This window comes from Condylostylus longicornis, unplaced genomic scaffold, assembly GCF_029603195.1.
Source record: "Condylostylus longicornis isolate FDR11 unplaced genomic scaffold, ASM2960319v2 ptg000163l, whole genome shotgun sequence".
NCBI classification, from domain to species: Eukaryota; Metazoa; Arthropoda; class Insecta; order Diptera; family Dolichopodidae; genus Condylostylus; species Condylostylus longicornis.
This window is the reverse complement of record NW_026578131.1, coordinates 1,382,222-1,397,314: the sequence shown is the minus strand read 5'-3', so window position 1 is coordinate 1,397,314 and position 15,093 is coordinate 1,382,222. Positions and strand designations below refer to the sequence as shown.

The following is a 15,093-nucleotide window of genomic DNA, read 5'->3' as shown; positions in this document are numbered from 1 at the left end:
AGAATATTACATACATATGTCATATTTTATCTATAAATAATAATTTAATAAATGACATAATTATCAATAAAACATTATTTATATTATTATATGTGGATTATATATATATACATATATATATGTACACTTAAAAATTAATTAATATAATAATAAATATAAATAATATTTTTAACGTATCCATTTTGATGTAAATGTTAAAAATATTAAAAAAATAAAAAAAAATAGATATTATGAAAATTTTATGAAAAAATCAACAATTTATTTTTAATTTTGCTTGACAAAAAACCATAATATTAAGTATATATTTTCTACTTATGCAAAGAACTGACAAAGCGTTACATTATTATTATAATTATATTACATTATTATTATACATATACATATTATATATATATTTCTTGTGTATTTAATATACAATATTATTTATTTATTTTAAAAAATATTTCTCTGGCCTCTTACATAATTTAAGTTGATTTTAATTTTTTTAATTTATATTGAATATTTTTAATTCAATTTTTATTTTATTTAATTCTCCTTTATAATTTGATTATTTGTTTTTTATTTTTTTAATGTTAAAAATTTTTTTTCGGAAATCGTAAGAATTATGTTTAATTTTCAATTTCTTCTTCTGATATTATTTTATTACTGTGCATTAAAATTTGGAAAACGTGGTTGTTCAGATCCACGATCATTATGATGCCTTTGTAATTGAATCTCTCGACTTGCTTCTTGTATAGCTTCCCATAATTTAGCTAAAAAATATAAAAATAAGATTTTAAACAAATTTTAATTCTACTGAAGTTTGTATATATGTAATTCGTAAAAAATTTGATGGCAGGGGTAGAACCTAACAATTTTAATAAAATCTATTTTTTATTACAAAATTTTAATTATTCTAAATTGAACGGTGTTGGAGTTTTATAGATAGAGAGCAGATAATTCTAATATCAAAAAGATAATTCTAATATCAAAAAGAAAGATCGACAAAATTAAATCCGATGCAATATGAAAGACTCTAAAAAACAGGAGATCCCCAGAAAAAATAGCCGCACGATTCGAGCGCTGTACAAAGAATCCGAGCTCACCAACCAACCAATAAGGAGTCAACTAGAGTTGCCCACTTTCCCTGCTGCTCCTTACAATCGTGCCAAACAACATACTACAAGTCGCCTGCCTACAGAGAAAGTAATTCAATAATCTCGAATTTCTTCCAACACCAAGAAGATACATCTGGGTTACATGAATAATATCTGCCTTCTCCCTCACAAGATCAGCGACATGCAAAGCAAATTAAATCACCTTGGACAACCAGCAACATGTGGGTGTAGAAATAAACATATAGAAAAATTAACGCGATGAAAATAAACTCCTAGACAGGTCCCAGTAGCTGTAGACAACAAACTCAAGAAAGCATGAACAGCGTTTGGCAGACTACAACCGATATGGAGAAGCAGCCAGATATACAGAGCAATCAAGCTAAGAATATTTCCATCATTTATAAAATCGGTTCTGTTGTATGGCAGCGAATAGACGAACATCAAAATCCCTCAGTTAGAAGTTGCAAATATTCATCAAAATGCCTCAGAATAATAAGCGGAATATTCTGCCCAACATATATAAGTAACAGGGATCTTTCGATAAAACAAGGCGAGGAGCCTGTCGGTAGATATATAAGAAGAAAGAAATTGAAATGAATGAGACACACCCTGATAAAAGAACACTTGGCGTAGATCTGTAAAATCAGAACTAGAAAAATCAAGTTTAACATGGGGTTAAGTTTTACTTGACTAGCACGACTTAAGCACGAAACAAAATGAGGTGGAGATGTCATGGAGAAGCTTTATGCACGCAAGAAGAGTAAGAAAAAAAATCCTTTTTAAAAACTTTGAAACCTGAAAAATTAAATTAATTAGGTATAATTAATGATTATTATTTGTGTAATTTAAAAGTGAATTTATGCGCAATAGCAAATTCATAGCATAGAATATTTGAATCTTTTACAAAAATTCCGGTCAATACCTTGAGACATTATTTGACGCATTAAATCTTCAACAGCTGGTTCAGCATTTAAATCAATTAGATCAGTCAAAGAACTATCCAATTCTTCAGGTTGTCCATTCTGATTCTGATTATTATTATTGTTGCTGTTTGGATTATTCTGAACATTATTATTTAAAGAATTTCCATTAAGTTCATGTAAGTTATAAGGTATGGCTGATCTTTTTTTTCCACAACCTACGCATATATTTGAATTATATATTTTATAATACTAGATTAATTATGATTAAATAAAAAATTTGAAATACTTTACCAGTAAATGCATTACAAAACGGCCTTTTACGTATTTCCATGTTATTTATTCTTCTAATATCCATTTCTCTAGGTGTTATAATACCACAGTCTACCAATCCATATAAATTCAAATAAATTGTTATTATGTAAAACCAAACTCCATAAACCAACATTTTTTTTATGTTTTGTTGATCAACTCAAACTGTTTTGTAATCTGAAAGAAATTAAATAAATTAAATTTTATTGTAAAATGGAGATTTAGTTGTTCCAAATGCAACATCCATTTTCTTCCTTTATTAAATTTCTATTCCTAAAGCAGTTTAAAATTGAAATTTATCGCTTTTCAACGACAACGTTTTAATTTCAACATCACTATAACATATTAAAGAACAAGGAAAGTGCTATAGCACAGTATGTCTTGATATAGCACTTTCCCTATGCATACACTGTATATCATCAAGAATTTTAAGTTTCCTCAAGTTAGAGTATAAAAATAATTATACATAAAATAAAAAAAGATTCTAAATAAGAACTTAAAAATTTTTAATAGATACATTTATTTTCGTCCTTGTGGAAGTCCGTACGTTCCGACAATAATGGAAATTGAGTTAAGTTCAGGAATCATTGAGTTTATTTATCGGAAAAGGGTATATGTTAATAATTATTAGAATTTTATTTAATCTTTTTATTTGACGTTGTATTTTCCAAGCAGCTTCAAAAACAATCAAATCATATTTTAGAAAATACTGAAACTGCAGAGCAGAAGAATCGCGGAGTTGGCCGGATAGCTTTATGTATTTTTTTTATTTATAACTAATTTAGTTATATAAATCGTGAGTCTACGAAATTGTAGGAAATATAGCTGTAGATCATCCCGTAATGCAAGTTGTATTCATCATATAAAATCAAGATTTTGTTCACTCCAAAAATTCTAAAAAAAAATCCAAAAATTTTGCTTTTCATTTGCATTTTTTCTATCAATTCGTTTTTGGTTGGGTCCTTTCAAAACCCAACAAAAATTTGTCAATTAGTTGTTGATTGTCTAAAATGGATGAGCTTTTCAAAATTGCCATTTAAAAGAACTTTTAATTCATCTAAAAATAGGGTTAAGCACAAAACCGTTATGAATGTAGTTTATTTAAAAAATTTACACTTTTTAAAATTTTTGTTTTCCAAATTTTATCAAAACTTTAAAACTTTTTGATTTAAAATTTTTAGATGACAATTTTTAGCAATATTCCGCTAATATTTTTACAATTATTTTTTATTCAATTAATTTTCACATAAAATTATTTTTTCTTATTTTATTTATGAATTTAAATCCGTTCGCCAATTGTGATCCTTTGCGACTAGAAACCATTTATTGCTAACTTTATAATATAACTAATATTAATACAAAATATTGATAAGGTATGTGGGTGCCAATAACGTACAAATATGCATACTATATGTAAATGTTTGTATACATAAAAATACATGTTTATATAATTATTGCTGGTATTATATCATACCCCATACTTGTTAATTCACACGCCATACATGTATGTAAAATATGTACATATGTAGGCAAATTAATGTTGATATTAGCTCAAAGGATCAAATGAACATGTAACCGTAAATCAATCAAAACTTTTATCAACATTATTTAAATGTTATTATTGTGGGAACACATACATACATACTTCTTTAACACTGTTATCAACATTTTATTTATATCGAAGGGTAATTTATGTTTAAACGGAAAAGTAATTACAAGAGTATCATTTTTGCGAATTTGCGAGAAATTATGTGGAAAAATTTATATATTTGATGAAACTATCGTATGTTTCTATAATGAATAACTTAAGCGTATCTGTTTAAAATTAGAACATTAATATATTAAAATTCTAATTTCAAACAGATTATATTAATCTAATTGTATAATATTAAAAATAAGTACGGTAATTAGCAGTGAAATTTCTTTCTTTTTTTTTGTTTTACTCTTCCGTAAAAGTGTTTGACATTTTTAGGCGATTAGAAATATTGGAATCAACCGATTTAGTTAAAAGGAATTTTCTTATAATTACCGATCCGACCCTGGCTTTTAATTCAATTCTTTAAAATGATTTCCTTCGACAGTTTTTGAAATGATAAATATCGTAATATTGATTTCCATAATATCAAGTACATTAGTAATTAGTTTCCCTAAATTTTCCCACCCACATTGAGTAATTACTTCCGCTATTGGCATGGTTCTTATCTATCAAATATGAAAAAATACACTATCAAATTTGAATTTCCTTGTTTCTAGTGTTTTGCTTGTTTTATTTTTTCCTATAGAATTAAACAATTGTCATTACCGCCTAATTTTATTAAAAGTATAACACTTACAAGGCATACGTGACTTTATTATAACATAATAATCGTCCTTTACTTCTCTCCCTTTTTTAATCCATTATTCAAAGATATTCCGCGATACCATCTAATTTGTCATGATTTTAATAAAAATAACCAATTTGTCACGTTAATGACTTTGTATTGACAATAATAAAATAAAAAGTATTATTAACAAATCTAATTAAAATCTCATCCAATTACATTTTTATCTATATGTAACAAATAAAATACTTTAGAGACTTTATATACATATTATATATTTTTAACGTTAAATTAATTAAGGAAGACTTTATAATTAACATTTATCCTAATTCAATTTTAGATAAATTAAAATTTTGTACAAGAATCCAACAATGAATTTCAAAAAAAAAAATTTTTACTTTAGGAACTTGTTTTACGCCCAAGTGATAGCAATAGAATTTTAGTTATTGAAAATTAAAATCAAACATTCCACAAAATATTCTGACCCTGTTTTTCTGTAATACACAAAAAGGAATTTAACTGATACCGATAAAAGACATAGTAAAGCATATGCTTGAACAAAATTCAATTTATAGCATTTATACACATGATTTATAGAATTAAATTATTCAAAATGTTTAAAAGATAATATTTTCCATTAAATTTCCCTTCAAATTGTAAAATTGCTTTCATATCTTTATTGGAGAGGATTAACTTTTTATTGTTAACCATGAAAAATAAATATTGTAATACGTATTATGTGCATAATTCAATGCATATGTTATGAAAGATTAATGAAAAATAATTTAAAAAACTCATTCTGCTGAATATTTCCTGTTACCCGAACTTTGAATTGAATTTGCGTAATTATGTGCGACAACAGTTAAATTTTTCAATAAAAATTTATTTTTAGTGTGGTTTTAAAAAAATCGCTTTCAAAATTTATTGTTGACATGTCACAGTTTCATAGGTATAAATTTATTAAGATAATGATAAAAAAATTTAATAGAAAATATTATGTATTCTAAATACATTTTTATATTTATAAATATACATTAAAAAAATATATTTGTGTAAAAAGGAACTACATACATACATATATGAAAAAGTACGTATATCAAAGTGTATCCCGGGCGAATACTGTTTAACTGACAACATAATAAAAAGAAGATTCTCTTTATGTTACAGAGTTAGTTTATGGTACTTTTACCATTACCGACGGCAAATTAAATAACCGTTCCAGTACAGGTATATATTTTATTAAAATATACTCCTACCTATACTGGAAGTACAATATTATGTTGATAATTGCATACATCCAGTATACTCTTTAATATTCAACATTTTTCGATTATGCTCCTCTTCTAATTTATAATATTTTTGCAGTAGTTTTAAAAAAAAACTTAACAATTCCTTTAGAATTTTAAACACGACTGTCATTTTCGAACATGCTATTTTTCCAGATTTTGAAATTTGGATTTATGGAAGGCGCCTTGTATTTAAGAGCTAAGTTAGTACTGAATTATCGAAAATTCCCATTATTTTTTCTTAACAGACATATTTGAACTGCCTTTAAGCAACACCATTTAGGGAACTATCACTTTAACTTGAGCTTTAATAAGCTTATCATTTATTTATTTACTTCTAAACTTTTGCCCCTACTTCAATCGGCTATATAGTATTTCAGTCTGAAAAAAAAGTAATTTAAATCATCAGTAAACGAAATTAAGTGAATTAAAGTTCTATAAATATTCAGAATTACTGCAAATTTTATGAAAAATAATTTGTTTGAAAGAATAATAGTTTTCAAAAATTGACTAGAGATTTTTAATTAAATTTTTAAAATATGATATTCACTTTCACTTTTTACATTATTTTCGGGCTCGAAAATTATAATTTTTCCTATTCTCTAAATGCCACCTAGAGTGCTTCAATCACAAAAAGAAAAAAAACCAAACTAGAAATTAGAAATTCTTAACCAAACACTTACATAAGTATATAAATATTTTTTCTTTGTATACGTAATTGATGTACAATACCGAACACTTCAACATATTATAGAGTAAATTTAATTAAATAAATGAAGTATCAATATTGTAATTTACCAATCATTTCATTTACTTCTACATACTTGTTATTTTCTTAAAGCATAATGATCGATCATAAAAATATATTCACTAACATAAATCGAAAAGTACACAGCTTGAGATTTGCAATCTTGTTACAATAGTAGAAATTGAACATTAGATGCGAAGTGCTTAAATTTAATATAGTATAATGTCGTGTTTTGGTTGTATGCATTTTTTAAGAAATAAAATTTAAACGAGTAAATATATATATCTGTTATATAAAAGTTTGCCTCAATGATTTAAAGTTGTTTCAGTTTTTAAATCCACTCTTAATTGCAATAATTTTTAAGCATACATAATTGATACCCCTACATACATACATGTATATTTATTCTTGTGTATTTCAACGAAAACAAAAACTCAAGCCGCAATTAACATTCCTATATTTAATATTCACTATATTTCAATACTAATTCACTAATTTCTATTTTAAAACTAAATAAACTTACTGCAATAAATTTTAAAATTAAATTTTATTTTTCCAATTTTTTAATCAATGCAAAGTTACTGAAATGCGAAACTGAGACATTTACATGTTTTATAAAAAATAATTAAATTAGTGAGTTAAACCTATCTCACTAAATTACTAAATTAATTATCCTAGTAACTTTCTTGCTACATTACCAAGAATTTCTAATGTTTATTTTTAAATAAAACCAAGACCTGGACCATTTGGTACGTAAAAAATTTATTAATTCTGAAAGGTTATAAATTCAATTTGCCAAAATTTGTTTTAATATTTATTATAACAGTAATTGACCTACTGTAGCAATAAATAATTCTAACTTATAAAATTTTTAAATAAATCGAAGAGGTTTTTTTTCGATTAATCATCATATTAACTTATATTCTGTTTTGCACATAAACAAGATATTTTAAAATTTTCTAATTTTTAGAATAAAATCGACAATCAATACTTCTATGTATCCGTTCATCTCAAGTAATGCATTTAGCAAAATGTTGACGATTACTTTTATTTCATCCGAACTTAAGCGTAAGATTTTAGACTAGCAGCATATATTTGTCCCTGAAATCCCAAGTAAAAAAGGTTGAACTATGAGTGTTTTCAATATTACTTTGATTGTTTAATTTTCAAGTTTTTTACTTTAATTGTTTAAAGAACGATTGTAATTTCCTGTATTTCAAACGTCCGTTTTAATATTAATTTTAAGTTACTTATGTTTTGATTTTGATTAGAAAATATAAAAATTGGAAAGGTATTAACTTTTATTACATTTTAATTTCAATTTTGATCAATTAAAAACTTCAAAATTTCTGTATCAAATTTTATAAGTAAACGTGGTTAAAAAAAACTCACTTTTAAATCAAAATTTACTCTCCACTTCGAAAAAGCTATATGCAGATACGTGAATAAAAAATTTTTTTATTTGTATATTTTATTGTAATAAAAACTGATGCTAGAAAGCTGTTTTTCCACATGAAATATTAAACAATACTAGAATTTTTGATGAGATGTTAAACTGCTTTTATAGAAAATGAAAGACTTAGAGAATTAAAACATTTTTTTTCTATATTATAATTTACTTATTTCTATAACAGCTAAACTCTGCGGTCAATGAGAAATATTTGTTTTCTTTTTTGTTTTAATTTTATGCAAAAAAAGCATTTGATATCCTGCTGCGACTTAACAAGAATTATTTTATTCTCCATTTAACTACCTAATCAATGAAAATGGTTTCGTTTCATTCACAAGAGATGGAAGAACTGCAATCAATAACATTAATATAAAATCATAGTAATTTTATAACTGGCACTTTTTATAGATTGCAAAAGTTAAAGTAATAAGGATATTTAAAAATTAAATTAATATAATAATTACATCAAATTTAATTTAAATTTTTATGTTAATAGTTGCACACTATTTAAAATAAAAAATTTTTCAACTCTTCCACAAACTCCTACATCAAGTTTTAATGTAAGGATATGAAGCGTTTCATTTCAATAAAAGATTTATTGTTTAGAACACAAAAAAATTGTGTTCTCTTCACAAATATGATAATGGAAAATGAAATACACTTATCTCCACAGGGGTTTTTTATGTTATTTTATATTTTTAAAATAGATTGAATTTTGTGTTTTTCGCTGTGATGGACATTTCTTTAATAAACGGTTTTTTGATTTAATATTTTTCGTTTTAATTTTTAACTTTGTCAAAATTTCTACCTTCCATATGAACGTTTAATTGAAATTATTTTTAAGTTAATTAGTTTCTAACATCAAACCGTTATTACCATCTTGAGAATTTAAAAAAAAATTAAATTATACTATTTTAACTTTATTTTGAATTACTAAACAACACAATATTTATACAAGTATTTTCTAGCCATATCTATGTTTCCTTGTGCTTTATATATTAAATGTATATTAAACGCAATCTCTTGTTCTAATCCTAAAATATTTGAATGTTCTTCAACAAATGGATCTTTAACCTCTAAAGCTAGTTGGTAATAATGTAAAGCCAAATAAATAACTCCAGCTTGATGATGAAGTCTTCCCAAATTATATAAAATTTCTTGTTTAGTGCTAGAACACATTCTCAAATCAGAATATTTTTTCATAAAACTCACCGCTTGAGCAACTCCAGTAGCTTTTTTCAAACTATTTTTTTGTAAGGAAATTTGTTCAAAGCAAACTCCAATCAAAAGGCATACCAAAGGATCATGAATTTCTTTGAAAATTGACGCATATATATCTAAAGCGTATTTATATGAAGTAGCACACATATGATAATTCGCTAAAAGTATTTTTAAATACTTTGGTGTATTACCTCTGGACAATACTCTTTTCAAAAACCTATGATAACGTAACTCTTCACCATTCTGAATAAGTATATTCATAAAATTCCAACATCCATTGTTATTTAAATTTTTAACTAAAATCTCTCGGAAAAATAGGAAAGATGCTATATGATCGTCATTATAATAACATGATAGTATAATACTTTTTTCAAGCTCCCGAAATTTGTTTTTAAATTTTTTTGTAGTTGCCATGGCAAAACACAATTTCTCTAGTTTACCAAATTTTTCTCTAGAATATGCTATTTTGGATGCATCTTTGAATAAATCATATTCTTCTTCCATAGATAAATTTGCTTCCGCTTCATCATATTCAGGTTCCGAAGTACTTTCCTCTAAGCGGCTAGCTAAAATTGTCTTTAAGGTCTCTGGATTAAAATTATTGCCGGCAGAAGCCCACGCAATTAATTCCTCGCGACTTCGGAATCGCAGAGACTGTCGTGATAAAAGAATATATGCAACATCTAAATATTCATCAATTTCGCCAAAGGTTTTTAGCATAAGACATTTTTCATATAACAAACGTGGATTCAAAATTTCATTTTTCATATCCTGCTCTAAAGCCTTAACAGCTTCCGCATGCCGCCCTTCTTGTTTCAACAATGCTGACAAAGTAAATTTGGCATCGTAACATTGAGGGGCGAGGGTAATAACTTCATAGTAACATTTTATAGCTTCCTCATTCTGTTTAAGCTCTCTATACACTTCCGCAGCTCGTAACCATACCAATGCAGGTGAGTTTTCCTCTTCTTCCATTACGAAAAGAATGATTTCTAAAGCTTCCAAATATCTTTGTTTAAACATTAAAGCATCTATTAAATCCATATACCAATCAATTCCATCTTTCGTTGATATAAATTTTCGAAAGTTTGTTAAAATATATGGTAAAAATTCAAAAGCATTCGCATGCACTAAGCTAACGCATAACTTAACCCTTAGATCTGCCTGCAACTCATCAGGAATTATACAAGATTCTACAATTACCTCATTGTCATTTTCACTATATATTAAATTCATCTCAACATTACACCGATCTCGTAATATAAATATTACCTGCACATAATTTTTATTTATAATTAGAAGTTGCATGTACAAATTTAAATCTTCAATGGAGAATGCTATGGGTACGTTTTTATAAGCCATTTTCATTGCTTCTAAGGCAAATGACATTTTATTTTGCTCATAATAATATTTTGCAACACGTTTTGCAGTCTCTAAACAAAACTCTGGCATATTTTCAGGGATATGTTGTATCATATGTAAGTAAGTTATCATGGCATCTCTTTCTTCGTCTAGCATTTCCAGCAATTTGCCTTTTCTAAGCCTAATATCATAATCTTTTGGGTGATATTTTATAGCTTTTGAGTAATGTATACGAGCTTGATTATAATTCTTGTTTTCAACATTTATCTCTGCTATTCTAATCCACTGATCCTTGTTACTTGGATCTAAATGAGCTGCAATTGTGGAAAAATTCAAAAATTTTTCAGGGTCTCTAGTTTCATATATTTGTGCCATGGTGTAAAAAGGTTCTGGAGCTAAAGGATTTTGCCTTATAATCTCCAGGCAAATTTTTTCTGCAATGTCAACTTTTCCTCGTACAAAGCTTAAATTAGCTTCCCCCATTAAACCTTGCAAAGCTGGATTTAACCCAGTTTTTCTCTTTGTTGCTCGCTTTTTCAATGGGCTGTCCTGCTCAATTTCGATTGTAGGCACATCCAAAGTTTCCTCTAAAGAATTTTGCGATGTTTGTCGCGACTGTTCTTCGCTGTTTTCTTCATCACCATGTAATGTAGTATAGTATGTTGGAAAAGATGCTTCGCCGCTTATATATTTTCTTATGAGAATTTCTTCACTTTCTTCTTTTATATCTTCTAACTTTATTGGTTGAGTTTCTTCGAATTCAGCTAACTCGGAATCTGAGATTTGTGTTTGATCAACAATTTCAATGATGCATTCAGAAGAATTTGTTTCCATAATTAGCTTAAATTTTATAATATATAAAATAGTAGTAGCGCTTCAAAAATTTTTAAATGCTTTTGTTTATTTATTTTAGAATATTTCAGATTTTCAAAAAAAAAAAAGTAAACAAAATAATGTTAGAAAACGTCAACTTTTTACTTAAGTTAGCGTCTGCTGTTTACGATGTCATTTTATTGTCAACATTTTTTGTCAATTCAAAATAGTACGCAACTAAATCACTATAAAAATTGTCTGCTTACAAGTATACTCATTCAGCGAGAACATCACTTCTTAAACTCTTCTCACAATTTCTGTGTAATAAAAAAATTTACATATTTTCTGTAAAAATTGGATGTATAAAAGAAGTTTGTGCACACAATCAATGCATACATACGTAAAAATACCCTATCTCTCCTTCACGATTACGACTCTCCATAGAACCTTTATGTTGATGCTTTTCTCCCATTTGTTTTTGTTTTATTTTTAGCCCATCCTCACTATACAAAAACTTCGAGCTACTATAAAAAGTATCAAAACAATCCACCACAAACAACAGCAGTATATTATTTGGAATCTTGTTCTTGCGTAACAGTAACAATTATAAAGTTTCTTCACGAAACAGAACAAAATTTTAACTGAGTTTTCTTGTTAAATAATAATTTTTTTAAACAAAAATTACTAGTTAATTTTTTGAGAAGTTATATCAATTTCAAGATATACTTTGACGTTGTCAAAAAATAATTCAATTGTTTTTTAATCAAAAACTAGCCTGCGGGTTTATAATTTTTTAATGAATGAGTTTTCTGACATCGGTTATTTGATTTCATTTGTATGAAAGTCTAGCAACTTTTCATATGCGATTTCTTTCAGTTGATTTTTTATATGTATATAAGAACAAAAATGAAAAATTAGTTGATTGTAAAAATTTAAAAATTAACTGAGTTATTTTTTAAGTTTCTATTTCAAAATGTTCTTTATTTATTAATAATTGGGTTTTTTCTAACACAACACATAGTTTTAGAAATCCTTACTTTTTAATTGAAATAAAAATATTTACACCGTATCCGACGTTTCACTTTAAAAATATAAATAGAAATTTATACCTTATATAAACCCTTAAGCTAATGTCATTCTTTAATATAATATGTACCACAATTTTTTTCGTAAACTTCAAATTTATGAATGACAAATTCATTTGACAGATGAATAGGAATCAATAGGAATAGCCAGTGTAAAAAAAGCCATACAAAGAAAATCAGCAAATAATTTTGCTTTCTGTCTACTTGGAAAAAATTTGCAGTCATTTTTTTTCTAATTTAGTTTGCGAAGGAATTTTAGCGTTATGGTGTTGAAAAAAAAGTTGATTATTTAATATGCAAACGTAATTTTTCTACAAAAATTTTATACAATTTATAATTAATAAGTTAGCTATGTATATCTAAGCATTTTTAAAATATAATTTGGGAAAAAATCAATAAGAAAAATTTATTGTGAATATAAAATGAATTTCGTTGGTACAGTATAGGCTAGGCAAGTGTCAGAAAAATTTTTTCAAACAAGAAAAATTATGAAAAAATTCTGATGATCTCATAATATTTTGTGCTTATTGGTGCAAGGACCCTTTTAAAAGTGATTTTGTTTTTTTTTTCGAATGCAATAAATTCAACAAAAAAAAAATTTTAAGTGCTTACTAAATTCTAAATGCTTGTATAATTTTTTTTATTATGAAACAACTTAAAATTTATATAAGAATGTATGTACAATATAAAAAAATTTGACAATAATTAGGATAAATCCTGCATTTAAGCGTATAAATATAAGAAAAATGAAGAAGCAATTTAATAAAATTAAAGCAGTAGCTGAAACGCATTTATCAAGGTAAAAATATATTATTTTGCAAAATATCTATATTCTTATTATTTAATACTACAAGATATACTTAGCCAGGAAAAAAATTAATCTATATTAAATTTACAATAATAAAAATTCGATTAAGTGGCAATCCAATGAGACTTTTTATAAAATACACAAAACAAAGTAAGTAATTAAATTTCAATGATAAGTATTTATCTGCAACACAATTTAAGATTAAAATATACTTATATAGGTAGATCGTATAGCTCCCATTATACCTTATTTACGTAAGAATTATACACCTCCCTAAATACACAAGTATGCATTTCGTAAAACAGATAGGTATGTCGAATACCTACCCTAGCTATTTGAATTCTCTACACTTAAATAAGTACAAATTGAAAAGGAAAAGAAACTTACAAGGATTTAAAATTAAAAAAAAAAAAACGAATCCTCATTAGGTACATAATATATGCCTACTTATGTCGACAAGTCTGTATCTTTACTTTCTGAAAAAGTCATAAATTTCATACTTGTCACTAAACAAGATTCCAGTATTTTCCCTTTTTACAAATTCAATTAATGTATTTGCTTAAGGCTAAAATAATTTATAATGTATCTTATAAATATTTTATAAATTCAATAGTAGATTCCCTGGTTGGTATATTTTGTCTATTTTTTTATGTATCTATTATACATACATAGGTACATTTTTAAATACAGCTACTCAAATGAAAATAAAACTTGCAATTTAAAAATAATATACATAGGTATTAATGTTTTAGAACTTTAAAATTCACCATTCTGAATTAATATCATATAATTACAATTGTTATTTCTTTTATAATAAATTACAAAATGAAATTTCTTAAAACTTTTAAAATTAATTCTATTTCATACAATATCAATGAAATTATTAAGTAATTATAAGTACATTTAATAATTAAAAATAAATATAAACACAGGTGAAAATATTCAACTAGATCTTTTCAATTCTGATATTCCACCAACAACGAATTTTGTGTAACAGAATCTTATAAGAGTAATCCTGGCTTAAAAATGTTTTACATATAAAAAATTTATCATAAAATTTTTATGAAAAATTTTTGTACTTACATACATACATACATATATGAAAAACATTTATATTGTACTTCGAATAAATCTCCAAATATGTATAAATATTACCAAGCTATTTTTTTAAATGAAAACATTTTTTTATATTCCAGTTAAAAACACTTATATATAAATGTTTGAAGAAATTCAGCATAAAACTATTTTTTTGTATCGTTCTACAATTTTGTTTATTGTATTATATAAATAAATATGTAATTACGTTATAATACATACAAGTATCTACAGATTTTGAAATTAAAGAAATTATTAAAAATTTAACAAATTCATTAAATATTGTAAGTAATTTTTGTTAAAGAAAATATTAATTTTTCTATGAGAAAATTAATTAAAATGATTGAAAATTTAAATGATTTTTTTAAAATCCGTATATCATGTGTTGGACGTGCTGAATCAATATCGTAAGTTCAGTTGAAAAGCTCTCATAATTTGACAATGCTAGCGAATTAATATTCTTAACAAAAGAAAATACTAAAAAAATGAAAAATCACATTATTAATGTGAAAATCATTTGATTTTGCTTTGATTTAATTTTGTTTTAATTCATTTTTGGCAAAAATATTTTAATA

The 15,093-nt window shown here is 25.5% G+C and overlaps 3 protein-coding genes across 4 annotated transcripts in view; 1 reads left to right on the top strand and 2 right to left on the bottom strand.

Moving 5' to 3' along the window:
• Nucleotides 1–281: 281 nt before the first annotated feature.
• LOC129616177 (cardioactive peptide) lies at nt 282–8,208 on the bottom strand. Of its 2 annotated transcripts, none has more exons than XM_055531663.1 (4): nt 8,077–8,208; nt 2,312–2,506; nt 2,020–2,235; nt 282–752 (listed from the first exon to the last, which is right to left on the bottom strand). In XM_055531663.1, the coding sequence occupies exons 2-4, from the start codon at nt 2,463–2,465 to the stop codon at nt 643–645; spliced, it is 480 nt and encodes a 159-aa protein (XP_055387638.1). In that variant the 5' UTR covers nt 2,466–2,506; nt 8,077–8,208; the 3' UTR covers nt 282–642. The 2 variants fall into 2 exon arrangements, with proteins under 2 accessions (XP_055387638.1, XP_055387639.1); XM_055531664.1 differs by lacking the exon at nt 8,077–8,208 and adding an exon at nt 3,444–3,636.
• Nucleotides 8,209–9,047: 839 nt separating this feature from the next.
• LOC129616176 (general transcription factor 3C polypeptide 3) lies at nt 9,048–11,652 on the bottom strand. The gene has a single exon (XM_055531662.1). The coding sequence runs from the start codon at nt 11,549–11,551 to the stop codon at nt 9,068–9,070; it is 2,484 nt and encodes an 827-aa protein (XP_055387637.1). The 5' UTR covers nt 11,552–11,652; the 3' UTR covers nt 9,048–9,067.
• A 1,124-nt stretch (nt 11,653–12,776) lies between these two features.
• LOC129616207 (rho GTPase-activating protein 92B-like) overlaps nt 12,777–15,093 on the top strand; it is a 28,140-nt gene continuing 25,823 nt past the window's right edge. The window contains exon 1 of the mRNA XM_055531713.1: nt 12,777–13,414. Coding sequence (XP_055387688.1) covers nt 13,362–13,414 — 53 coding nt within the window. The 5' untranslated portion in view covers nt 12,777–13,361. The remainder of the gene's footprint in view (nt 13,415–15,093) is intronic.